Raw genomic sequence first — 27962 nt, forward strand, 5'->3', positions numbered from 1 at the left:
ATCTTAGGTCCCCTCCTATTCAATATCTACATGCTCCCCCTAACTCAGATTTTAATAAACAACAATGTAAGTTATCATAACTATGCAGACGACACACAGCTATACGTTACGATGTCACCAGGTGACCATGAACCCATTCAAGCGCTGGGTAAATGCTTAGAAGAAATCAATGCTTGGATGGGCCTACATTTTCTTCAGCTGGATCAAAACAAAACTGAAGTAATAATCTTTGGACCAAAGGAAGAGCGTTTAAAAGTTATCACACAGCTTCAGTTAATACAGCTAGAAACCACCAGTCAGGCTGGAAACCTGGGTGTAGTAGACTTTAAAATACTTCTGTTAGTCTATAAATCACTGAATGGCTTAGCACCAAAATACATTACAGACTTGTTGTCAGTGGATCAACCACCCAGACCTCTCAGGCAGTGGCGATTGCTCTAAGACTGCAAGGGAAGCTCAGCTTCCCCTAAAATGTCAAAAAATAAGTGATCAAATATATACTGCTGTGTGTTCATGTCACTGACTAAATATGTGCTACAACACGCTCAACTTTTGTTCAGAATCAGCTTCTTATCACTGGTAACAACGCGGCTTCTTCTCACTCATTCCCGTAGCTTCACAGCTTTAAACACTGAGTTCAATAACGAAGCAGAAATGCTGGGCTTTGTCCCGCCCATCAGATGCTCAGCGTCTCTGGGGGTCTATGGGGCAGTGGGCTGGCCTCGGCTGGCCCGGACGCTCAGCTTCTGCATGATGATTGGATGATCTGTCTGTGCCTGAATCCCTTTTTGATTGACAGTGAAATGAGCGAATCAGCGATCTTGAAATTGAGCTTCCCCTCCTTGAAAGACCAGCACCACCACTGGTTTTAGGTCTTCTGGCTCAAATCTACTCTGCATACCCAGAACCAGAACCAAACATGAAGGAGCTTTTAGTTCTTATGCTCCACTAATCTGGAATAAACTCCCAGAAAACTGTAAAAGCGCTGAAACCCTAAGTTGCTTTAAATCAAGATTAAAAACTTATTTGTTTAGAGCGGCCTTTGACTGGGCCATCTAAACATTATTAGTTAAGTTTTCAGTCCAATTTTCCTTTTGTTTTCTTATCCATCATTCTATTCTCTTTATTTTTTTAATTACCTCTGTTGTTTGATTTTCTGTATCATTGTAATGTTTTTCCTCATGTACAGCGCCTTGATGCCTTGTTGCTGAAAAGCGCTAAATAAATACATTTGACTTGACTATTTTGACTTGACTTGACTTGATTTGACTTACAAGTCCTGAACACTCATTTGCAAATGTGTGAAATTCACAGGATCCAGTAACAAGTCCCTGAGGAACCCCTCACACACATGATTCACCAGCCAGCTTCTATCTTACCTTCCACTTCAAGCCCCGCCCATAAACACCAATTGTCCAATTGGCTTTTTCTAACAATGTTTCTGTGACCCAATTGTTCCAGCTGTTACTGTGCATGGTGGTGAAGGGCTGATGATTTGGGCTCTTTCTCCAGACAGGACATGGGCACCTTGCAGTTAGTGAGTGGACCATGATCTTCTCTGTGTACCTGTGTTGTAGAGTAAAATGTAAGGCTTCCTGTCAAGCAGCTGAAGCTTGGTCCAAACTGGGTCATCAACAGAACAGTGATCCCAAACCCAGCAGCAGAACTACAACAGAATGGCTGATCGTGAAAATAATTAAGGCTGCAGAACGAGGTTCTACAGGCTGGAGAAGAGGTTTCTACAGGCTGAACATTAGTTGGACCACTCAGTGACTTTTTCTTTTAGCTGTTTTTAATTGCAGCCTGTTTAAATCTGTCCTTGCTGATGCATTCAAGGACTGATGGGATTTAAGAGTTGACTGCTGAGGAGAAACTGAACTCGAATTTAAATGTTCCTGATTCTAAAGGTTCCTGTTGGAATCTGACACACCTGACAAACACACCTGTCCTTATGAGCCATACAGTTATGATGTCTGATTTGTTGATGGAAATCACGGTTAGGTAACTTCTGGGATATTTCTCCCAACATTCCCATCAGGATGTGTTTATGTCATCATTAGGAAAGACTGTTTGGGTTCAATAAAGTCAGCTGGTTTCCTACCTGTCATGTTACCTGCTTGCAGGTGTTGCTGGCCCAATAGTTTCCTCCCATCACAGACTGACTAATGCATCCTTCCTCTTAACGAGATGAGCAACAAGCAGTTGGCTCCTCACCTCGTTACTGAACTGGGATCCAGTTGTTTGGAAGTGTCTTTGATGTGACTGGTGCTTGGTGTCATTACAGTGCGACAGTAACAACCTCTGATTGGCTAATTAGTCAAAACAAGATGAATAGTCACTTAATTGACGTGAAAGCGTCCAATCCCAGTAATTAATGTTAATTACAAAGCAATTAGGCAGACTAAAAGGAGGAGGAGCGGGAGATGAGAGAGCTAAGAGCGGTGGAGGAGACTTTCTCTAATTTAACCTTTATTCATCCTGGTTTCAGCTGGCAATAGAGAAGGTCCGTTTTCAGGGCAACCTGACGCTGCTTTCATGATCGATTCCCCTAAAGCTGACAGATTAAAACAGAGAGGCTCTCAAATCCAACAGTTTACTGCTGTTCCTCAGGATCTCAACAGCTTCCTCTTAAACATCCTGAAGACGTGCGTCTGTAACATATCAGCTAACCATCTGAGAGCTTTATGATGTTCTTACTTTCTGTTTGCTCATTCTTCACCGCAGCAGCACAGCAGGTAGAAAGGTTGGTGTATTTCTGGCAGACGTCTTGTAGACCTTATAGAAAGTTTGTTGGGAAGTTTGTTAAACATTTGTTGAAAGTGTCGACGCTGTCAGATCATCACAAGATTAACAAATGCTTGTCCAAAATGTTCCTGAAAACTGTAGGAAGTCTGCAACATTTCTGGAAAAAACAAAATGAGTACAGTTTGTAGATATTGCTGGAAGATATTTAAAGGTTAAACATGGATGCGGTGTAGGGGTAGAGCTTGAGTTTGATTCAAGTAAGGAATTTGGTTGAAAACATAAATATTGCTGGAAGAGCTCCTTAAAGGGTGTAAAATTTGTTAAAGATTTTTGGAAAACCAAAAACCTGGAAAGAGGGAATATTGTTGCAATGCTGGGAAGTTTGTGGAAAATAATGACATTTGTAGAAAGCATGAACATTGTTGGAAGCTTACATGATTTCTTGCACATGTTGACAATTCTGGAAACAGAAGATCATGTTGGGAGGTTGGGAGATGAGGAGCAAGTGGGAATGCTTCTGGAAAGTTTGAGTGGCTGGGCTTGATGTAATCTTCTGCGCATTTTCTGGTATTTCTCTGCAAGAATAAAGGTTCCTGTTGGACAAGAGCATACATCTTCAGAGTTAGATCTTAGTTGTTGAGGAACAATGTGGAGGACAGGATGTCTTCAGGATCTGAGCTGGTGTCTCCTTATGTTTCAGTTGTATTTAGAGGGGAAGGCTGAAGGAGGCAGTCTGAGGGGCGAAGTGTTTGCTCACAGCCACTTTCAGCTTTTACTTCAAACACACACACTCAGGAGTCCTTACAGTCACTGCTCCGCTTCGGTCTTCTTCCCGTGGAGCTAACAGTCCTAATGTCAGCCAATTAATTACTGTGGAGACGCTCGTTAATAAAGGTTTCACCCCCCCGAAACACACAGTCGGAGTGTTTGTGTGGATCTGTCACTAACTGTTCCTTACTGTACACACACTCACACACACACTCACACACACTCTGAGCATCTGTCCTCGCTCAGAGATACAGACTGCGATAAGATATCTGCCATCATCAGCTCAGTGTCTCTGTGTGTTCGTGTGGGCAGATTTTATCTCAGAACCAGTGTCCAACAGAGTGAGGACAGCTTTAGGATACAAGGTCAATCCAGTACAAACACAGGAAGTAGGACGTTTTTGGAAAGTTGAAACATTTTTTGGAAAGACATTAGTTCATAGAAATTGAGAAGGTGTATGGACCAGGACCTCCGAGTCTGAGAACATAGTGCTCAAAAAAAAGAAAAATGTGGAATGCTTCTTTATGCTTGGGATCAGTCTCTTCCTGAGTCAGAGCAAGTCCAGGATCCTAATAGCAGGATGGAGCAGAGCATCTGCTTCATCAGCAGTGCTAAGGGCGTTGCTCTGGTCGGTGGTGGTGAAGCAGCAGAGCTGCGGATTTTGACTTGATGACTTTGATTTGCATGGTGGTGCAGTTGGTAGCACTGTTGCCTTGCAGCAAGAAGGTCCTGGGTCCAATTCCTGACCGGGGGTCTTTCTGCATGGAGTTTGCATGTTCTCCCCGTGCATGTGTGGGTTCTCACCAGGTACTCCAGCTTCTTCCCACAGTCCAAAGACATGCCTGTTAGGTTAATTGATCACTCTAAATTGCCCTTAGGTGTATGAATGAGTGTGTGCATGGTTGATTGTGTGTTGCCCTGTGATGGACTGGCGACCTGTCCAGGGTGACCCCGCCTCTCACCCGTAGACTGCTGGAGATAGACACCAGCTCCCCCGCAACCCACTATGGAAGAAGCAGTAGAAAATGACTGACTGACTTTGATTTGATTTGGCTACATTAGAAAAGACTTGCGACTCGACTTTGACTTGAATACTAATGACTTGTAACCTGACTTGAACTTCTTTACTTGAAATAACTTGATGCTCTTGTTAAAGTCAGAATGTACCACTCAAAATCATAACAGTAAATATAAGATATTGATCCACATCGTTTGTTTCTTCATGTTTTTAGTTTTTCTGTTTAGTGTTTCAGGGATAGCTCATTATGACCATAGGACTTGGACTTGTTGGTCTTGACTTGAGAATTTCTTGTGACTTGGCAAGTAATGACTTGGTCCCACCTCTGTGAAGTAGGAGCTGAGCTGAAAGGTGCAGTTCAGGATGTAATTTTTCATCTACAGAACAGCCCTCACCTTTGTTGCTGAGATATGGATCATGACTGAAGGAACCGGATCATGGATCCAAGCAGCTTGAATGAGCTTGCTCTGTAGGATGGCCAGGTTCTGCCTTAGAGATGAGGAGAGGAGCTCCAAGATCACGACGAGTTCAGAGTAGATCTGCTGCTCCTCCAATAGAGTCTTCTGGGTGGTTCATCTAAACAGGATGCCTCCTGGATGTTTTCCTTTTATCGATTTTCTGGATAAATTCCTCTGCTGCAGGACATTTAACCAGCACATGTGAACGCTGTTTTATCTTCAATCCACTGGCTGCCACTACATTTTAGGACCCGCTCTCTCAGATCGGTCGACCTCTGGGCTTGAGCTCAGGGGGGACCGTGGTTTTGGTGCAGCAGCTCCTGAACTGTGGAGCAAACAGTCCCCCAATCTCCAACAGGCCGCTTCATTGTCTGCTCTATAACTCATTTATTCTCCTTGGCTTTTAACACTTTATAAAGAGTTGATTTTATTTTGTTTGATGATTCCAAAGATTCGATCGTTTTTATCAGATTTTTTGTCTTCCTGTTTTCTTAGGCTTTTTTTTTTCTTCTTGTTTTTTAAATTCGTTCACGATTTAAAATGTATTCGAGCCTTGTGAGAACCGCGTTTATTTTAACTGTGTGTGGCTCTTTGGTCAGCTGCGGTGTTTTTATGTGCTCTGGATTGGTTTGGATGGATTCTGATTCATAACCAAAACTCCAGGGATTATTTTGGCCTGACAATACCTGGGGATCCTCAGTAGAAGCTGGAAAGCAGGTTGCCTTGGTTTCTGTCCTAGTTCTGTTACCTTCATGACCTGAATCAGTGGAGACGGACGGACGGATGGATGGAATAATCTGAAAAATGTAACTAATGTCCTTATGTTGGGAAATTAGTTGGAGGACACTTCTTTAAGACAAGAATGTTTTGGGAATACTTGGAAATGTGTGGAAGGCTGTGATAAAGCCCTAACCCCTAACCCTAACCCTAACAAGGATGTTGTTCAAACCTTAGAAAAATCTTTGAGTCATTTTTGGAAAGTGAAATTTTATCTGGGTGTTGCAGAAGTTACAATCCTTGAAGTTGGCAAATAATTGGGGACTTCTAAAATTGACAGATTTGTTAAAGTGCTGTTGTTACACAGGAAAGACTGTGGAAAACTGACATTTCTGGGTGATTTAATAAAGTAATAGTTTTTTTCATATAAAGCATTAGAACAGCACAGACCAATCTCACCTAACATTCCACTCTGTCTCCACAGGGTTGTCCTCAGATCCTTCCCACCGCCGACATCCTCGTCCCCGCTGGGTTGGTTCGTCCAATCACTTTGCGAGCTCGGAACCTCCCCCAGCCGCAGTCAGGTCAAAAGAACTACGAGTGTGTGTTCCACATCCAGGGGAAGGTGCAGCGCATTCCTGCCGTGCGCTTCAACTCATCCTGCATCCAGTGTCAGAACACCTCGGTAAGAAGCAGTCCAGAACCCAGCATGCACTGTATCGTCCACTTCCTGACAGTCCCAACCAACAGTCCGAACCATAGGTTTAGAGGTTTTCAGTTTTTGCCTGTAAGTTGAAATGAGTTGAAGCAGACAGTGATCAGACAACCCTAAAGCTGCTCGGGGGATGCCACGATTGACATCCTTTAAGACTGTGTAGCAGTGGTCCAGTGTGTTTTTATCTCTGTTGGGAAACTTAATATGCTGTGTGTATTTAGGAAGTTTATTGAAGAGGTTTGGGCTTCTAAAATCCCCTAGAACAATGATGAGAGAGTTTGGGTGTTTTTTCTCCAGGCCTATTATCAGCTCGGTCAGCTGTTTTTCAGCCTCTGATTTTCCCTAATTTCCCTTCACAAGGGATAAATCCCCATGACTAGAACACTCCTGAATTTTAAAAAACAGATGTCTTTCTTATTCATAAGATTTATGTTTAAAACATCTCCAGAAGTTTTCAGAAATTACATATTGTCTGATTTTATTTTTATGCATGTTTAAAAATGTTGTGTTTTCAATATAATGTTCCCACACACACATCAAAACAAGAACTTAATTTTCCCTAAGTTTTCCCATGTTTAAACATTCCCTGTCCAAGTGACATGTCGTACCTCTTTAAATATTTTACACAGATGTCTGCAGCTTTTTCAAAAATATCTAAACTCAGGTCCCATACATAGATCTAAAATTCTTATAACATAATAATACAAACATTTTTCTCACATCCCCCATCATATTACTTACAATGAGCTGCCCATTCCTCTTTTATTAAATGTCCCCCCCCCCCCCCCCCCCCACCTCACCCCAGTACCAGGATGGTATTTACTTTTAAACCTGGTTCTGAATTGTCGGTATTTGTGTTCAGAGACTTCTTAAAACATGTTCTGGTTGGACCTGTCAGTAGGATAACTCCCTGTCCTTGACACCAACCTGGACCTCGGTCCTTACCAAGACACGTGCACATCTCGAGAGGGACGCCACAGATTGATCACCGCCCTCTGCTTAGATGACACTTGCCATTTGTTGTCCCGCGTTCCGAAGACGCACACACACCAAATGTTGTCCGTCTGCTTGGGCTCATTTCCTGTCCTTCATCTGTCTTCCTGTCAGGAAGACAGGACACACACACACACACACCGACATGCCAGTACAATAGCTCATACATACATACAGATGCCCGGTGTGTGTCTGTATTTAATTAAATTGTTACTCCCAGTGGAAATTGGCCCACAGACTTCATGTCTATCAGCTTTTGGACTTTTACCGTGGCCTTGGTGGAGTTCTCCAGCTGAAATTGTTCTGATTCTGGATGTGTTTTTTACAGTCTTGACACCCCCTATTTTAATGGCTGCTTAAGGTTGTTCAGTCCTTTTCTTTATTTAACCCAGAAAAATAAAAACTGTCTGACTTTGTTTCCAAACAGATGCCGTCCATATTTGGCCTAAACAAATATGTTCAGAGTCTAGCTTGGTAAAGCTGCTATTAAAGGGGACATATGATGCAAAATCCAATTTTTTAGCCTTTAAATATATTTTGTTGTGAACTTGGAGTCTGCAGGAGTGCAGAAAAGCTGATTTTAGTCCCTCCAGGTGTTGCAGATATCTTTATAGTTTGTTTGGGTCATATTTATCAGTCCGTTCCATTTTCTTTACGTCACAGTATTTGCTGCTTAACAGCTAAATAAGGTCAATTTGGTGTATCTGCCATTTTTAGTCAAAGCTCAAGTATACCGAAGCTGTAAGAGGATGCGTTTGGTTTGGTTGTTGGGTGCGTTAACCCACACAAGTCATTCCACCGACCCCAGTGTCAGAACCTCTTCCACGTGCCTGGCTAGATATTATTTTTCCACATCAGAGGAGAAATTCCTCCTGAAGTTCGAGTTCTTCAGCAGCCTCCAGTATCCAGAAGGATTTGCTGAAAGGCCTTATCTGAAGCCCGAGCATACTGGTATGATCAGAGCCACACCCATTTTTCGCCATCTGTAAAAGTTTTTTTTCCCTAAATACCTCAGAGGAGGAGGTTTTATGTTGTTAAAACAAGTTGTCAAATTTGCTTTTTAAATACTTGCAGTTTTACAGCACTTTAAACACACAAGATGCAGTTAAAAGGTCTTTCAAACATGGCCGACTCTCTCGGATATATAGAGCTTTTCCAGTCATACAGACCGCTCAAAGCACGTTACACTAGAGCCACATTCACCCAGTCGCACTCACTAACACTCACACATTCATACATCGATACACAGATCGGTAGGCAACTTGAAGTTAAGTGCCTTGCCTAGGGGCACATCGACATATGGAATCAAACCCACAACCTTCTGATTGCAAGACGACTACTCTTCCTACTGAGCCACAGTTGTCCGACGTTGTCCCGTGATGTCATTTTCTTGCGTATCGAAGGTTATAAAATGGCAGTCTCAGCTCTTTTACGCACAGGGACGGTTGCGCACAGCAGTAGACACAGTCAGCTCGTTATTTCTGGATTTCTGTTATTATATTGGCGCAGAAGAGGAAACTGACTGCTCTGGAAGCTTTGGAAGAAGTTGCCAGGACGAGCAACATTGAAATTGAGGATTCTTCCGACACCAGCGTGGATTTTGGTGAGGAAGCAGAAAAGCAACTTCTTCTCATCCCGTTCATGAGTAAGTAATACTGTTACTTTTTATTTCCAACATCTTAATATTACATGTCTGTTATTTCCAAAAGAGATGATGCGCCATATTTATTTTTGTTTTATAACCAGAAAATGTAGCAATGAGCTCACCGCATCAGAACAAAGGGATACATACCTACCCTGTATGTTTGACTGGTTGAAAGCCTGTTATGACGCTATTATATCATTTACACTTTTCTAATAACACTACTGCCTTATAATATTGCTGTTTTATGTTATTTGCCTACTGTAGCAAATAATTTATTATTTTGTAACCAGAAAACGTAGCAATGAACTAACCTATTTCTATAATTTTACAGCCAGGAGGAGACAGGACCATCTGGCACAGAAAGAATCCTGCCTTCCGCACTTCGGTTGAGGCCTTCTCTTCTATTTCGAGGTGAGAAATCTGCAAACCATTGTGTTGACAAAAGAAACATAATGTGTCATTACAGCATTAGCATTGTGTTTCTAGGCTCAATAAAAGTCATGTCAGATGCGACCTCATTTTTAGCTTGCCATTGAGATAAACGGAGTCAAATTTAGTCTTCATCATATATCTCTCTGTTTCCCCAGTGAAAGAGCTGCAGAAGAGGATGAGGATTATCAGCCACCTGCCTGTCAGCTACGGACCCCCTCAAGGCCCATGAAACGCAAGGTTGCTTCTGCTCCAAGAAAAAGGAGCATCTCGACCAGGCCAGTCTCCATGCGGACGAGTCAGGCTATCCCTCTACCTGGTGATGACAGGGAGGACATGTGGCATTCTCCAGGTGAGCCTGACACTGAGCCACATGCTCCTACGTTTTCGCCGAGGCATCCTCCAGGGCCCAGGATGGACACCACTAGATCATGGTCACCACTGAGCCTGTTCAAACTGTTTTTTAGCGTTAGCACCATCCAGACTATTATTCAGAACACAAATGACAAGGCAAAAAGGGTAATTTCAGCAGGGAAGAAATTCAAGTGGTCACCTCTTACACCTGACAACCTCTTTGTCTTCATGGCCATTATGATATACGCTGGATTGGTGCAGGGCCGCTCTAGAGCTGATCCCTGGAGAACAAAGTGGCCGTTCAACTTCCCGTTTCCACGACAGTGCATGACCCGTGGCAGGGTTGCGGCCATCGTCTGGTGTATTCATCTTTCCAACATCAAAGAAGATGAAGAAAACCAAAAGAAGAAGGGACCCCTTCAGTATGACAGGCAGTTGAAGATTAGATCTCTCTATGATGTGAAGAAGACTGCATGTAGCTCTGTCTTCCACCTGGGCAGGGAGATATGCGTAGATGAGCGGATGATGGCGAGCAAGGCCAGGATAGGTTTCTGTCAGTACATGAAGGACAAGCCCACCAAGTTTGGTTTGTTTTAGCTGATTCATGTACTGGTTACACGGAGGAGAGACTCCGTTATCACAGAGGCAGTTCAGGGAGATCCTCATGAAAGCGTTCTTTGATAAATCTCAAGTTGCTGTTGCTGCAGTTAACCCAACAGCTGGTCATCATCAGCATGTCAGCTTATTATGGTCAGAATGCCACGGACAAGAGGGGAAACTGGGTGTTCTGTAGGGAGCAGGGCAAAATGACAAAGACTCCAATCTACTGCTGCAAGTGTGATGTTGCCCTTTCTTTCACTAGCACCAGAAATTGCTTCAGGGACTACCACTTTAAGTTGCAGGGTGTGTTTTTCTTGTACATAATTTTCTTTTGTATTTTCTGTCTTGCACATTTGTGTACAATGTTACTTGTTGATACCTGTTTTGCAACATTTGTTCACGTAGTTTTTATTGATAACTGTTTTTTGCACACTTGTTTACATTGTTGTCCATTGAATATTCTTGTTTTCAATAAAACCTCTGTGTTTAGAGACAAAACAACACAGTTCAGCTTGTTTTCTATTCATTATATTGATTTTATGCTGTGTACATTGGTGCACTTTGATGATATACAGGATAAATGTCATGGCCAAAGGCTGTCATATGCAGGAGGAGTCCTACAGTGGAAATCAGTACTTATTCGACCAGATTTCCTGTATTGAGGTGAGAAACATATTGAGCACAGTTTTGGCACATTTGGCTAAAATGTGCAGAAATCTCAGCTCCGCCTGGCACATTGCCCATTAAAACCCTTGTGGAGCAAATATGTTTCAACAGATTCAGTCCAAAGTTCCTGCAGTTCTAGTCAAGATGTGGATGAATACAACCGGGGAGTTCTCCTAAGATTTCTGAAGGATTTTCATGGTGTTTTATTCAGAACAATTTTGGCTAGGTCCAAAAAAATGTAGTTTTCTGTGTTTAATCACAAATAAATCAGACATAGCAACAGTTGCAACAGTGGTTCCACTGGAAATATATTATTTTATGTACCTTTGGTACCTTTACACAGGTACCAAAGGTTTGCATGTAGACCTTAAAACTGTGGAGCTATTCTTGATTTATTTCAGCTATGTAATTTCAGGCAGAAATTGCCTCTAAAACCCTTACAGTGTGTTCAGACTGACTGCAATTTCAACTCATTTTGTGCTTCATTCGCGTTCTGCACGCCTGACATTTCAGCAGCAATTCGCATGACCAACGGGCGACAACGCTCCACTCGCTCCACTGGGTCCGCAACAGCTTGTAGCTGCTGCTTGCCAGTTTCAACTCAATATGGAGTGAATCATGGTGCTTCATTTATGGAAAGCCAAACAACGCCTCCAAGCGCCGACATCCCTGGGTTCACCAGATTCTCCAGAGACTGGTTCAGTCTGGAGAGTACCACCACCTACTCCAGGAGCAGCGTCTGGATCACGGTCGCTTGCAGCCGGACTTCCGTCTATATGGGATCCAGTTTGAGGACCTGCTGTCCCACGTTGGGGGACGAATCAGCCTCTGGGACACCAACTACAGGTGTATGTATCCCCGCTGCAGAGCACCTGTTCATCTGTCTTCAGTGAGTAAATAAATCTCAGCTCAATGGATAAACAACTAAATTGTACTGTCCACATCTTCTAAATAAAATAAAGATTTTTGTGCCTAAACATATGGACGAAGACCGTCAAAATACACGAGGCAAGAGCTGATGTGACAACAGAATGTAGCATGGTAGCGTATTGAATAATAAGGGCTGATCGGCATCCTAGAAATCAGCCTTGCTGACATATGCATCTGAAAATGAAATACTTATGAATAAAAAATCATTTCCTACATGAGCATAGATGTACCCTGAGCCCCTGATGTAAGTTCAATACTTTTATGACAACTTTTGTGCTGAAAAGAGGGCTGAAGACGTAACACGATTTGACAGAAAAGTTCAGATTTTTCAACTCCAGTGAAATTAGCTTCACGTCCATCGCGGGGTTCGATTAGCTCTATTTGCACTAATCGCGTCCTTCGTGTTGCTTTGCTCCTGAACGCGCCTCTACATAGGGTTAACATGCAAACGGCTTGTTCCTGTTGCGTCATTCGCATCTGGTTGGAACGCACCATTAGGGCTCAACAGGTTACGAGGTCATTTCCTTCTGTCTATGGAAACAACAGAATCAGCAAAGCAGGAAGCTGCAAATAATGCTAAAATGACAACAAACTTTATTTTAGACATGAAGTTATTGTGTTGATGAGATGTCCTGGCCATTGTTCTGATAGCAGTAGCATTGGGCCTTCTGCTGATGTTAGTGCTGTGTGCTGCTTTAGCTCCTGGAGGACCAAACCGTACTGTGTGATTTAATATTATTACATTAACAGTTTTGCATAGTTTTGACCTTTTACTTTTGTTTCTGTGCTGCTAGATAATTGTTATCAAACTACAAAAATGACCAAACGGGTTAAAGTGCAGCGCGCTTTGACCTGTAGGGGGGGCGAGGTGTGAAGGACCTCAGCAGCATTTAAAGAGACGGCACCAAAACGAGTTGTTCTCAGACGTTCTTCAGAACAGGTAAAAGAGGAGCATGAGGAGCTACAAGAACAAGGAGTTGAGACCAAAGCTTTGAGGTTCCACTTCATATAGACCACAGCTGGATGTTTATCAGGGTGAAAAGGAAGGATTTAAAAGCTTGATATGTCTCCTTATCTGCAACCACACTTTTACCTCAGTAGATATCTTTATGTAAATATTTTTTCACCTTTCACTAATTCACTATGTTTTCATTTTGTTAAAATTGAAACCAATGTTTCCTACTGAACAGATATTTTTTATATAGATGGATGTCTATTGTTAATAATGCAATTAATATTAGAAAGCAGGGGCCCGCCTGGTGGTACGCCTATCTCGTAATGTCTGGCGTGTTTACTTTATTTTCCATCTTTTCACATGGTCAGAGCCTTGGTCCCTTCACCCCATATTTTTGTAAAGACTCAGACATTCATGATAATTTGTTTTGGCTCACAACTGCTGATGTACAGTGCCATATAAAAATATTCAGAATATTCCTATTACTTTTCAAAAATCTGTAACTATAATTGATAAGCGAAAGTAAACACATTCAGTTGTATCTTGTATGAGAATGGGTACCTTCTCTTCTGCAACCATGCTTTGTTTTACATTCACTAACCCCAGTCTGTGTTGCATTGACTAGATACAGAAGACAGCTTTTAGAAATTCCCCATCATTGTTATAAAAGTATAATTTTCTTGATAACCTGGGTTTAAATATTTTGATTTCTTCGACGAGTTTATAGTTATGACAAGGAGCTGCTAACAGCTCCAGAGCTATAGAAACGAAACCTCCATGGCTGGTTTTGGTTTGTCTGCTTGGTCTGGGCTTGATGTACGACCATCTGATGAAGCTCACATGTGGAAGCAAGTCTGAGTGATAACAGTTAGATGTAAACTGAGTTGGATGTTAAATGGCCCCACATTCTCTCTCAGCCTCAGTTAGCAGAACCTCCTCATCTATCACTCCATCTTCACCTTCAGTTACTCCATTAGGAATTCTGCAAATCATGTGGAAAATAGTTGTTACATTCATCATTTCAAGTCCAACTAAGAATGTTTAGATAGTAAAAAGTGTAAAATTACTTTTCCTTTATTCATCTAATATTTAAAAGGTTAGAGCTATAACAACAGTGTCCAGTGGCCCTCAGAGGAGATGCAGCTGCACACAAATAGTATTCCTATTGTTGATGCCAGTAACCTCTGACTCTACCACCACTGGGACTTGGTTACCAGGGAAACAAAAGATCAACATGCGCAGTCTGACACCGTCCAGCACCTTAGTGACTGTGATCCACCAGGAGACATGCAGGAAGAGGAAGAGGAGCTAAAAATCAAAAGAATTGGGAGTTTAAATCGACCCGGGTTTAACGTCCCAGTGGGAGAAATATTTCCTGCCAAATTGATAGCCAGGTGACACAAAACAGCCATCAGACAATAACATCAGAGCAGTCAAGAGGTCCCAGAAAGACAGTAGACTCAATGTGAGAAGGTTTATGAATACACTGAAGGACAGCAGATCACTAAACAAAGCTGTGATGAAGAAACAGAGGGTTCCTGATTGTTCTAACCTGCTTAGATCTTCAGTAAACTGCAGATCTTCTGATTTTGTGTGAAATAAACCTGAAGGGTTTTTGACTAAACTGTGATAGCTGGCACTGTATGTGGTTACCTGATGCAATGTGTGTTTTCGTGTGGGATGCCCGGTGAGCACTGTGATTTCTCGAGCGTGCAAATACATCAACATGGGCCTAAAAAGGGGGCTAGTAGGAATGGAGGAAGAATTGGAGGATTATAGCAAAGCAACAAGCAGCTATAATTGAGCCAATGGATGAAATCAAAGCCTTAAAAACAATAAATGAGGAAAAGGAAAACCCCTCCACCAATGCAAGGCTGAGATGCCTGATGTAACCACTGAGCCCTCCGACAAACGCTCTGCCGCATCCAAACACGACAACACCACACAGGACCACCACAAGCCATGTAGCGCCGGACACGACGCAGGAAAAAGCAGCCATAACAAAAGCTGTGCACAAAGCCCACACTGCGTAAATGTGCCCCCACCAGCGGTGGAAATGAGCTGGTTGGTGTTTCTCTTTAGGCTTTCATTGCAGTGGTAGTGATGTTGTGTGTTTGCCGGGTCATGGTGGGGGCCGTTGCATTGTGTGGATGTGTCTTCATCGGCCTTTTGGGGGTGAGGGGTTCTCTTTTGGGGGTGTACTCCCTTTGGGGAAGGGATTGATAGCATTTGTGTTCGATACATACTGTATGTCCTGATTGTGGATGGCCCTGTGGGAAAGTTCATTTTGGGGTTCATGGGTTGTGGAAGGTTCATGGGGTTGAGATTGGGAGTTCATTGGGGGAGTTTGTGCTGGGGCAGCTCTGGTCGGCTGACTAGTGAGTTTATGGTGTCCAATTTTGTGTGCCTTTACTTTGATTGTGTGGGTGTGAGTGTTTTTACATGTATGGAAGAGGTTGGGAAAGTGATTCTGGGTGCATTGTGATGGGGTGCGCGGTTATTTAGGTGTTTACAGATAAACAGATATACTCTATATATTCTCTATATACAGGTGTAGAAGCAGACTTCTAGGGGGTTATCCTGTATTCTCTTGATCCTTGTTTCTCTCCTCTATTCTTATGTCTTCTGACTTTTAACTTCTTGCCCCACTTCTCTTCCTTTCTTTCTTCTTTTTTCCCTGTCGTTTCCGTCTCCGTGTCCATTACATTTGAAATAATCTGAAAACAATTACTAAAGTTTTTTTTTATATATATCAAGCTGAGCATTATTAGAAAGTTGTAATGCTCCAAATGTGAAAGTAAATCTGTTGGGGTTCTTCTTGGCTCTCAGACAACTATTCTGATCTACTCTGTTCTGGACATTAGGAGGGGAGACCCACCCATGGTGACTTTGCCCAGAGAGACTGATCTGATGTGGAGAGATTTCAAGCTAATACACGGGGGTTTATCTTTCCAAAGAAATTTAGTCATGGGGGAGTCCAGAGATCTAAACCAGTCAGATGACAGTTTATTTGGGATAATTGAGAATAAGCAATTCATATTTGCCAAGACCATCATTTTTAGTGAAGCAGCCCTGCCCATGAGTGATATGGGTAGAGATTCCCATCTAGCAAGATCATCTTCTACTTTTATTTGTGGTTTAGTTTTGGCAAAATCTGCCAATCTGGAGAAACATTAATACCCAAATGTGTAATATACCCTGACTGTAGATGTGTTGTTACAGGAATTGTGGACAGAATAATTGATTGGAAGAACTGTAGATTTTAACCAATTTTTAGAATAATCAGAAAACGCTTAAGAATGAATCAATCCAATTGCCTGAGAGAGAGGTTTGTGAATGCTGGAGAAAACATAATACACCATCCACATAAACACTAATTTTACATTCAATATTCATGCATTTTGTGCCTTTAATATCTTTAGTTTTCCTGATTGCTGCCTCTAGTGTTTCAATAAAAATAGCAAATAATGAGAAAGTGGACGTCCATGCCTGGTGCCCCTCTGAAAATATATGATGGAAGATGTTTGTTTATTTGTCTTGATACATGCTGCTGGGGGACTGTATAATATTTTTAACCAGTTTATGAAGGAGTTACCAAGACCCAATTTACTCAGGGCTGCAAACAAGAATTTCCAGTTAAGTCTATCAAATGCTTTTTCTGCATCTAGAGATAATATTTTAGTCTCAATATTTTTACTGTAGGAATAGTCTATGAAATTATTATCTGCGTGTAATCTGTGTGAATTTGAATGCCTCCCTTTTATAAAACCAGTTTGTGAAACATGGTGTAGCGGAGGACCCCAAAATGCAGACGGACAGGCAGTGTAACGATAAGTAACAAAGGCTTTATTTTAAGCTAAAAAGAAAACAAAACTCACTCTCAGGAGGAGGAAGGAACAGGCATGGACAGGCAGACAAGACAGGAGAAGAAGTCAAAACCAGAAGTCAAAACAAAAACCGAAAACAACCCGAACAGGGTGGGCGGACATAGGAACTTGGACCGCCGGCAATGAAGGCAAAGACAAACAGACTAGTCTGGAGGCCAGCGACCAAGTTGGCAAAGACGTTGAGATCGGCAGAGATGTAGGAACCTGACCGGCCATCAGCTACGAAGGTGAAGACAAGGAGGCCGACAGAGGCGTGGAGACCTGGGCAACCGGCGACAGCTGAGCAGGAGTCTGGGCGGCCTGTGGCGAAGGCAAGGACCATGATCCTTGATCATTGATCCTCACTAACACGGCGCCTGAATCCTTGGACGGCGGCGGTTCGTCCTTGAACCGCTCAGGAACAGGATCAGGCGGTGGTTCATTCTCTAAGCTTACTTAACTTACAATCATTTATATAACCTTAAGTCTTTCTAGTTTCTAGAAGCATAGTTTTCCTAATTTAGTTTACCTTAGATTTCTTTTTGTTATTTTTCTTTAGCTTACTTTAGGTCTTACTAGCTTTCTATACTTTATTCAGCTCAATATACTTTACATTTGTTTAGTTTTCTTTAGCTTAGCCTAGGTTGTTTTTGTTGCTTAGTTAGCTAGTGAGCTAGTTAGTTAGTTTTCATTAGCTTACTTTTGCCCAGTTTTGTTTAGCCTAGCTTTCTTTAGAGTAATTTATCTTACTTTAATTAAGATTAGCTTAGCATGAAACCAGCAGTCACTGAATTTTCCAAAAACTGACGTAATCTCTTTGTACCGTGCCAGAGTTCGGCTTTTGAAGCAAATCATGACAGTGTGAACCCATCCCAGACCCTGAAACGAACCAGAGAACTGTACCCTGGACCGTTTACAACTGTCAGTTTTGGCACTGTTTATCTGGACCCTGGAGCGATTCGCTTGCAGTGTGAATGAATGCCAGGCCAGTGTACCAAAAGCAGGAACTGAGGATATAACGTAAAAGCAACACATTTGAGTAGTAAAACAAAATAAAAGCGCTAATTCGAAGATGAAAGAGTTTGAAAATGTGTTGTTAGGCTATGTGGAGTAGTGATGAAATACAGGCAATAACCACATTTGAACACCAAAGTAGCAACAGAACTCTCGATGAGGCAGATTTTCTTCTTCATGCTTTTTTTATTCTCAAAATGCGCAATACTGCCGCCAAAACATCCTTTGCATTTTCATGACTCCAGTCTGAAAACTCTCAATGTGAAAGGAAACCGGGCCAACTAAAGGTGTGATTGTTCTGACTTTTACCAATCCCTGGACCCATCCCCGGACCAGACCAGCAGTGTGTGACAGCAATGTTCTGTTAAACCCAGACTGAAACACTTCCAGAGGTGCTTGTTTGTTTAGGACGGGATTCAGTTGGACATAAACAAACAGCTGGGGAAGTTAGGGCCTTAAAGATAATTATCTTGTCCTGAAAGAAGTGAAAAAATCCTTATACAGTTCCCTTGAAGTTTTCAGATGGATAGGTTCAAAAGCATTCATAAGAGGTGCAGAATAGAGGGGTTGAGAGAGTTCAAGAGAATTGTTTTAGAGAAAATGTTGATTTTTCAGGCTGCACATTGGCACATTTGGTAAGACTGTTGCCTTGCAGCAAGAAGGTTCTGGGTTTGAATCCTGGTCTGGCTTCTTTCTGCACAGACTGTCAATGTGTCCAGTGTGTAACCCACCTCTCCACCAATAAGTGCTGGAAATGGTCCTCTGGTTTAATGAAATTTATTCATGATGTAGTTGCAGTTTATAGTGTTAGCGTGCACATGCGCATGGTGTGCAGCAGATTTAGGCTGTTTTTTGGTGCTGGATATTTTTACAGTAGTTATCTTGCTAAAGTAACACAGGGCAGTCTGGGGGTTAATGAAAGGAGCAGCAGTCTTTAGGACACATTGATTGGTGTCTCTGCTCTGTGTGTGTCTGATTTCTCTGTGGTCATGCACATGGTTCTTGTGTTGTTGGATTATCTGGTGCCGAACCGACACATTCAGGACGCTGCTGCTGTGTTTTCAGCTGAAGGTGAGCTGTATTCTTCATCATTCAGAACAACACCAATACACATAGTTATACTGTTCAGATTTTCCTCTATTAACATCCCACTGTTTACCTCAGAAGAGACAGGTTTTTATCAGTTCATTTTGTCATTTCTCTGGCCCTGTTTCTGCTGGTTACCATGGAGATCTGTAGCCGCCATGACAACAGCATCAAACCATGTATGCGATGATTTTCCCTCTCTATCCTAAGGAACAGAAATATTGACGGTTTTATTTACAGGATCTGATGAGTAAAGTTTACCTCCTCTTGGGTATCAGTTTCATTTCTATCTCTGTGATCAAATGATGAAAATCAAAGTTACCTTGAGTTTGTCTTTAATATCTCGAGGAACATTTAGATCACTGTATATCAGAAGCACTTGACTGGTTTATAAATAACTCAAACAGCTGAAAATATTGCATATCAGATCTGAGACTTGTAAATCATGGAAAAGTCAAAGGAAGCACCATTTTCAGTTTTAATCTAGATATCTATGAAGATTTCAGATCTCCTCTAAAGCCTGAATTGATGAAAGGAGCATTTAAACAAGTTGAGTTAATGCTGAACATTCACTGCAAACGGTGCAAGGTAGCTGGTCTTTTATTTGGTTTTTACCATACACTAAACCCTTCATTTACACAGTTTAAGTTTATTGTGGATTTTCTCTAATTTGCTTAGGGTCAGAATTATACATACAGCCTCAAGCATATACTGTATATACCCCCTGCCTTCTCCCATTGATAATATTTGATTAAATGTCTTGTTTCCACAACAGGAACCTTTTCAGGAACCAGACTAGCTTTCTGGGCCAGTTTGTCCTCCTCCTGCTGGTTCCTCTGCAGGAACCACGACCAATCAGTAGTGGGGTAGAAATGTACCCCAGAAAACACATTTTAGGGTGACCATTCACTAAAGCTGGCATTTTGTAGTCAGAGGATGCTAAATATTTCTTACTGGTTGAATATTGCCAGCATTTAGTTTTAGTCATCTCCCAGTTTATCCTTCAGGCCAAATTTACACATTTAATTAAATTTAGTTTACACCACCCATGCTGAATGTCACAGTGTTTTCTAGAGTTTACATTCAAATGCATCGATGAAATCCAACAACCAGTGGAAATATTTCGTTAAAGGAAGCCAGCCTACTGCTTTCAGTGTTTCCACGGAGACATGGAGATTTACACTCCCATCTTTTTAAGGGATTTTATCTGCTAATGTTAAAATATTTTTAATGTTAAGCGATGCAGATGAAAGCAACCCATGATTGTTAATCATTTACTGGTGTTTAGTTTGGATGGAGCAGATACTCTACACACATTTGTTTGGTTACTGTGTGAGACATGGGCTTTGATTATTAAAGATTGTTACAAACCTCTGAGTTACAAGTCATTTTTATTTCACTTTTGGGGCCTAAGAGCTATAAAACCAGTATAAATGATGCCTTTAGTCAGCAGGTTCTAATCCAGGTCGAAGCTCTTCTTTCTCCTGCAGTCAAGATTACTCTAATTTCAAATACCTTCTACCTTCTGTCCAGCTGAGCAGTCCCACAGCATGATTCTGCCACCTCTATGTGCTTCACAATTAGTAAGCTGTTCTTAGATTTGAAACCCTGAGAACAAATGTTGAAGCTGTTATTTTTGGAGCAGGAGCTTCTTTTGTTTGACTTTGAAATAGCTTCTAAAAACTTTTCCAACTTGTGGAAATCAGCGTTGTCAAATGGATCTCTTTTCTTAAACTGTTAGTTGGACTCACTCGTGATCACTGACCAGAGGTTAATGGACCTTGGTCTTGGTCAAGTTTTAACACGTACTGTACTACAACCTCCAGAACCACTTATTAGCAGAACCATTCCCACCCTGGAAAAAAGAATAATGTCTAGGATTAGAGGATAAACTCAGCAGTAAATGAAGTCCAAAAAGCACCATTTAAAGAACCAATGCAAACTAAATGATGGTGAAAATGTGAAACTACAGGATTTTAAGTATAAATTGTAAATAACGGGCCCTTATTTATTGTTGGATTACATTGTTCTGTACCTCTCTCCGGTATATCACTTTGATTGAAATGTTTCTTGCTAACGGGTGCGTCGCTGGTAGTACAGGGGGTTAAGCGCGTGACCCATGTAAGACGCGGCCATTTTGGGTTCGAGTCATGGGCCCGGCAACATTTGCCTCATGTCGTTCCCCTTCCTCCACCCCCTTTTCTTGTCTGCCCACATTTGAAAGAATACTGGAAAAAATGAAGGCCACTTGTGCCGCAACAAAACGTTTCCTGCTGACTAATTATTAATTAGCATAAATTGTCCTATTTAAAGGCATTATATTGAAACAACTATTTGTGTTTCTGCAGTACTGGTATGAAGGAGATGAGGCCGGAGATCTACAGGTTGACTTCTCCATCGTCTGGGATGGCGATTTCCTGATTGACAAACCTGCCTTCATGAAAGGTATTCCTTAAAAAAAGAGGCAGCGTCATAAAGTAAAGACTTTATCCTCAGTTCTACATTAAAATAAGATTTAAAATTATTATATGCAGCTCAACGGATAATTTGTCAGAGAAAAAGGTATTAAATGTAGAATGCAGAGAAATGTTCTGATTCGGTCTAGTTGTGATTGTGTTTTCTCTTCAGCATTGTTGTATAAGTGTGAAGCTCAGCGCTCCAGCTGCGGGCAGTGCCTCAAAGCACCATCTGTCTTTGAATGTGGGTGGTGCATCGAAAGCCGGAAGTGCCTCCTGCGACAGCACTGTCCCTCAGCTGAGCAGAACTGGATGCACCACGGTCGACACAACGTGCGCTGCAGCCACCCGCGCATCACGAAGGTGGATCTACTGCAGGTTTCCTCTCAAAGCTCGTTTTAATTTGGTATGTTGATCAGGTTATTACCTGTGCTGGTCTCCTCAGATTGATCCTCTGACTGGACCCCGGGAGGGGGGGACCAGGGTAACGATTGAGGGGGAAAACTTGGGTCTGCAGGTGAAGGAGATCTCTCACATCCAGGTGGCCGGAGTCCGCTGTAACCCAGTCCCGTTGCTCTACATCAGCGCTGAGAGGTCAGTGTAGCGTGTCTCTATGAACACGCTCAGGGAGTGTGTCTGAGGCATGTTTCTGACTTTGTCCTGGATCATCCATAGGATTGTGTGCGACATGGCTGAAGCTCTCCTCCCTCACTCTCCCGGTGGACCCGTGGAGCTGTGTATTGGTGTCTGCAGTGCCGAGTACCGGACTCTGTCAACCCAGACGTACTCATTCGTGGTGAGTTGGACTGGTTTCCACTGTGACCAGTTAACTTGCCAGGCATCTTAACTGGAAACCAAAAAATGGTCTCTGCTTACATTCCTGCTAAATATTGGCAACGAATAGAACTTCAGTCAGGATTTAGGATTTTTGTCAGAAACAGACCAGGAGTAAATAAAAACCTTGTTTGAAGATAAAATGACACCTCATCAAGGTCTGCAGATATGTGCGCAGCTTGTGGCTCTGCAGCGCATCTCTGGGCTAAAGGCTTGCACATATTCTTAAAAAATATAGAAGTTGTTTCTTTTACTTTAGTTGGCAAGGACAAGAATGTGTGTTCTGGCCAGAACATTTCATACTTAACAAGAACTCTTATGAAGTTTTCATAGTTCCCTGCTGCCACCTCATTTGTATTTAGTACTTTCAGACTCCATGCAGGAAAAACGTTCTGCCCAGATGATGTGTCAAGAAAAACCAGCCCAAAACAGGGCTGCACAAACAGAAAGATCTAATTTAGTTTCCGCAGCCCTGAAACAGAACAACATTCTCTGTTCTGGCTGAGTATGTAGTGGCCTTAAAACTGGACTCAGTGCTGGAAGCAGAGGTGTTGCTTCGACAGGACATCACAGATACTGATCAGGTTCTGTATATTTAAAAACTCCACAGCACAACATTTCAGGAATATTTCAACACAACAAAAAAGCAAGAAAACTAGAAAACTAAAAAACATTTGTGCAAACGCATCAAAAGTTTACATATGAGTTCCTTTTAGTTGTTTTGTGATAAAAAAAAAAGGGAGAAGACATTGAAGTTCTTCCTTCGTTTTCCCCTCAGAGCCCAAGTTTTACCCGAATCCGCCCACTAAAGGGGCCCGTTTCTGGTGGAACCAGGCTGACGGTGGTTGGTCGACACCTGGATTCCGGCAGCGGAGTCTCCGTCTACATCCACAAGGAAGAATGTCTCTTTGTGAAGTGAGTCCATCTGTGCGTTGGTCAGTTATTTTTATTGTATGTTTCTTTCATCCAGCTAAACTTATCTTTCAGGTTAAAATCTCTTTTTGAAGGGGTGGTGCTAGCGAGCAGACAATGGAGGTGGCCACAAGTTTAGTGAGCTCTGCACAACATTGATTTTTTTCCCTTTGAAATGGCGCTTTAGTCAATTGTGTGAAACAGAGTACCCAAGACTGTGACACATCTTCTGAGAACTTCCTGCGCAAATACAAGTACATGTGCAAGGGCACTGCACGACAAGCGCAGACACACCTAGCTTCACAGCTAACTAGATGTCTGAGCTGGCTAAACAAGCTGAAAAAACTGAATTTGCAATCTGATAATAACGGACAGGAGGACTGAGCTATTGTCATCAATAAAAACAGAAAAAACCTTGCGGAGTACCCGTCCTTCTTGGCGTCCCTGTTGGGGGTGCTGGACAGTGCCCCTTTTGGGGACTCTATCATTCTGCTGGGGGGCTTCAACGCCAGCATTGGAGACGACAGCAACACCTGGAGGGGTGTTTGGATGGAGTGGCCTCCTCGATCTCAACCAGACTGGTTTTTCGTTATTGGAATTCTGTGCCAGTCACAGATTGTCCATAACAGACACCGTGTTCAAGCATAAGTGTGTTCATCAGTGCACTTGACACCAGGACATTGTAGGCCAAGGGCCAATGATTGACTTTGTAGTTGCGTCTTGGGACATAAGTCCCACCTCTAGGAGAGCTTTTCGTAGATCCCAGGGAGGGTTGGAGACATAAAGTACCATGTGGACCATGTTCTCCACATCTGTTGTTGATGCGGCCATCTATATCTGTGGCCGTAAGTTTGCGATGCCTGTTGCAGCGGCAATCCCTGAACCTGTTGGTGGATATTGGCAGTAAGGGATGCTGTCAAGGTGAAGAAGGACTCCTATCAGGCCTGATTGGCTTGTAAGACTCCTGAGGCAGCTGGCGGGTACCATGAGGCCAAGCATGCTGCAGCCCAGAGGGTAGCAGGAGGCAAAAACGCAGGCCTGGGAGGAGTTTGTTGAGACCATGGAGAAGAACTAGCGGTCAGTCCTGAAGCAATTCTGGCAAACTGTCTGGCACCTCATGAGAGGGTAGCAGTGCTTTGCCAACACTGTTTACAGTGGAGGTGGGGAGCTGCTAACCTCAACGGGGGTGACTCACCTTCACAAGAAGGGGGACCAACTACAGGGGTATTGCACTCCTCAGCCTCCCTGGGCAGGCATATGCCTGATGGTGGCAGATGGTTGAAGCTCGGCTTCATGAGCAGCAGTCAGGTTTTCGTCCTTCGAGTGTCCATGGGAGTTTGCTTAAGCGGTCCACATGTGCTTTGTGGACTTAGAGAAGGCATTTGATCGTGTTCCTCGTGGTGCACTGTGGGGGGCACTTTAGGAGTGCAGAGTCCAAGGCCGTTTATTAGGGGCCGTCCGGTCTCTGTAAAAGTAGAGCAGGAGTTTGATTTGCATTGCCGGCACTAAGTCGGACCTGTTCCCGTTGCATGTTGGAGTCTAGCAAGGCTGCCCTTTCTCACCGTTCCTGTTCATAACTTTTATGAACAGGATTTCTAGGCACAGCCAAGGGCCGGAGTGAATCTGGTTTGGGGACCAGTGGATTTGGTCTCTCCTTTTTGTTGATGACGTGGTCCTACTGGCTCCCTCTAGCCAAGACCTACAGCATGCATTGGGGCGGTTCGCTGCTGAGTGCAAAGGGGCTGGGATGAAGATCAGCTCCTCCAAGTCCGAGGCCTTGGTTGTCAACTGGAAAAAAGAGGCTTGCCCTCTCTGTGTTGGAGGGGAGTTCTTTCCTTAAGTGGAGAAGTTCAAGTATCTCTGGGTCTTGTTCATAAGTAAGGTGAGAATGGAGCAGGAGATTGACAGACAGATTGGTGCGGCTGCAGCAGTAATGTGGACACTGCACTGGTCCACTGTGGTGAAAAGAGAGCTGAGCAGATAGCCGAACCTCTTCATTTACCTGTCAGTCTACGTTCCTACCCTCATCTATTGGCATGACCTTTGGGTCATGACTGAAAGAACGAGACCCCGGATACAAGCGGATGAATCAAGCTACCTCCACAGGGTGGCCCTCCCTTAGAGATATTTTTCACTCAACACTATGTCTGCTCCCACGGCAAGAAATCACGGTTACTCCATCTATTACAGATGACACCTTTATTGCTTGGTCTTTAAAAGGCCTTAGGGTATTAACAGATGCGTATATTGAAGGCAATTTTGCAATTTCCCAGCAAGTAAAAACTAGATTCCAAATTCCAGACTATCACCTTTTTAGTTTTCTTCAACTTTGCAGTTTTGAGCCTTCCTCTGTTGGTCACCCTCACTACAACCTGAGTCACTTCTTGATACTGTTCTACAATTGAATCCATACACTAAAGGAGCCATTGGTAAAAGCTATAGTGTAAATATAACTTATGATATGAAACTTCTGGCTCACACGAAGACAGTGGGAAGAGGAAATCGCTACAGAACTTTCTGAGCATGTATGGGAATCTGCATTGAAAAATAATCACTTGTCTTCATTTAGTCTAAGACATCGGAGATTCAATTTAAAGCGGTTCATAGACTGCATTGGTCTAAGGTATAATTGGGAAAATTTAAACCATAGATCCCCACTGTGATAGATGTGAAGTTGAGCCAACCATGCTGTCTCACATGTTTTGGCTTTATTCAAAACTATAAGAATTTTTAATGTTTAAAGGACATTCATTTCTGATTCTGCTAGCTAGAAGTCAGATTCTGCTTAAATAGAAAAACAAGTTCCCTCCAGCTATTAAAATGTGCCTTTTTGACTATTTACACAGTTTGACAGAAAAAAAGATATGCTACGAGAGGCTGTGCCTACAAGTTTTTTGCTATCTGGCAAATGGTTGTGGATCAAATTAAAATATATGGATCCCTCACTAATATCAATTTCAGAAGAGTAAGGTAGGTGAAATAAATGCTTTTGTTTTATTTTTCTTTCTAAATACTGGTATTTAATAATTACATTTTCACTGGGTGGGGTATTCAGTGTTTACTAAAGAAAAATGCATTGTACATATTATATATTTGATAAAATATTTAATAACACTTTGAATAAAAATAATTCTTATTGAAAGAGACCTGCTCACATTGGCAGTAAAGAAAATCAAAGAAATATCTAAAGAAATACAAAATACCTAGTAATTAATATTCAGCATAAGCAAGTGACCAACCGAGAAGCAGTATTAACCTCAACAACAGTTACACTGACTGAATGAACGCCTCTGTTGTTCCATTAAAACTGACTTCACCGAGAGAGTTTTCCTCGTTTATAATCAGCTCATATTTTCCACCGCATGGCTGAACTTCTGCTGCTGAAAAACATCTTGCTGAGATGATTACAGACCTGGAGAAAAAATACACGGACTCTTTCATCATAATACTGGGAGATTTTAACAGAGCAAACCTCTCAAATGAACTCCCCAAATACAGACAGCATATTAAGTGTCCCACCAGAGATAAAAACACACTGGACCATTGTTACACAGCTTTAAAGGACTCATATCATGCTGTTACCAGGGCTGCTCTGGGTTTTTCAGATCATTATCTAATCCATCTCATCCCAACCTACAGACAGAAACTAAGAGCTTCCAAACCCAAGGTTCACACTGTTAAGAAGTGGACTGAGGAATCAAAGCAGATGCTACAGGCCTGCTTTGAATGCACAGACTGGACTGTTTTTGAATCTTCAGCCACTGACTTAAACCAACTAACTGATGTGGTGACATCATACATCAGTTTCTGTGAGGACATGTGTGTGCAGACCAAGACCTTTTGCACCTTTGGGAACAACAAGCCATGGTTTACTCCACACCTCAGGAATCTGCGCAGGGAAAAGGAAGAAGCTCACAGCAGTGGAGATTGGGCGCGGTACAGGCAGGCCAGGAACAGACTAACAAAGGAGATCAAAGCAGCCAAGAGAAGCTACAGTGAGAAGCTGAAGAACATCCTTTCTACTGGTGACACTTCAGCTGTATGGACTGGTCTGAGAAACCTGACTGCCTACAAGAGCCCCTCCACTCATCCTGAACAGAGTCGTCTCCTGGCCAACCGTCTGAATGGCTTCTACTGCAGACATGACAAGAAGCCGTTCACACCTCAAATCATCCCCTCTACATCCCATTCAGGAACAAGTTCTTCCCATAAAACAACCAACCCCCTACCTTCAGATCCTCTACCTGCACTAAAGATCTCAGAGGAAGATGTAAACAGGCTCTTTCAGCGCATGAAAACAAAGAAAGCTGGAGGACCTGATAACGTCTCCCCATCATGCCTGAAAGCCTGCGCACATCAACTCGCTCCGATCTTCACAAGGATCTTCAACAAATCACTGGAGAAATGTGAGGTCCCCTCCTGCCTCAAACGATCCACCATCATCCTGGTTCCCAAGAAACCCACCATCCTAGGATTAAATGACTACAGGCCTGTAGTCCTGACGTCTGTGGTCATGAAATCCTTTGAGCGGCTGATGTTGAAGCACCTGAAAGACATCACAGGCCCCCTGCTGGACCTCCTGCAGTTTGCTTACCGAGCAAACAGGTCAGCAGATGATGCTGTTAACTTAGGTCTACACTTCATCCTGCAACACCTCGACCACCCAGGGACGTACGCCAGGATCCTGTTTGTAGACTTCAGCTCCACCTTCAACACCATCATACCAGACATCCTCCACCAGAAGCTCACCCAGCTCAACATCCCAGCCTCCACCTGTCAGTGGATCAACAGCTTCCTGACG

At 42.7% G+C, this 27962-nt stretch overlaps 1 protein-coding gene across 2 annotated transcripts in view; it reads left to right on the plus strand.

Annotated features, from left to right (window-relative positions):
• Positions 1 to 27962, plus strand: part of plxna3 (plexin A3) — a 182819-nt gene that overhangs the window by 113306 nt on the left and 41551 nt on the right. For both annotated transcript variants that reach the window (XM_047360453.1, XM_047360380.1), the window contains exons 13-18: positions 6191 to 6391; positions 21308 to 21404; positions 21588 to 21778; positions 21861 to 22009; positions 22091 to 22211; positions 23028 to 23164. In XM_047360453.1, coding sequence (XP_047216409.1) covers positions 6191 to 6391; positions 21308 to 21404; positions 21588 to 21778; positions 21861 to 22009; positions 22091 to 22211; positions 23028 to 23164 — 896 coding nt within the window. The remainder of the gene's footprint in view (positions 1 to 6190; positions 6392 to 21307; positions 21405 to 21587; positions 21779 to 21860; positions 22010 to 22090; positions 22212 to 23027; positions 23165 to 27962) is intronic.

The sequence above is a fragment of the Girardinichthys multiradiatus genome, chromosome 1 (genome assembly GCF_021462225.1).
Source record: "Girardinichthys multiradiatus isolate DD_20200921_A chromosome 1, DD_fGirMul_XY1, whole genome shotgun sequence".
Lineage (NCBI taxonomy): Eukaryota > Metazoa > Chordata > Actinopteri > Cyprinodontiformes > Goodeidae > Girardinichthys > Girardinichthys multiradiatus.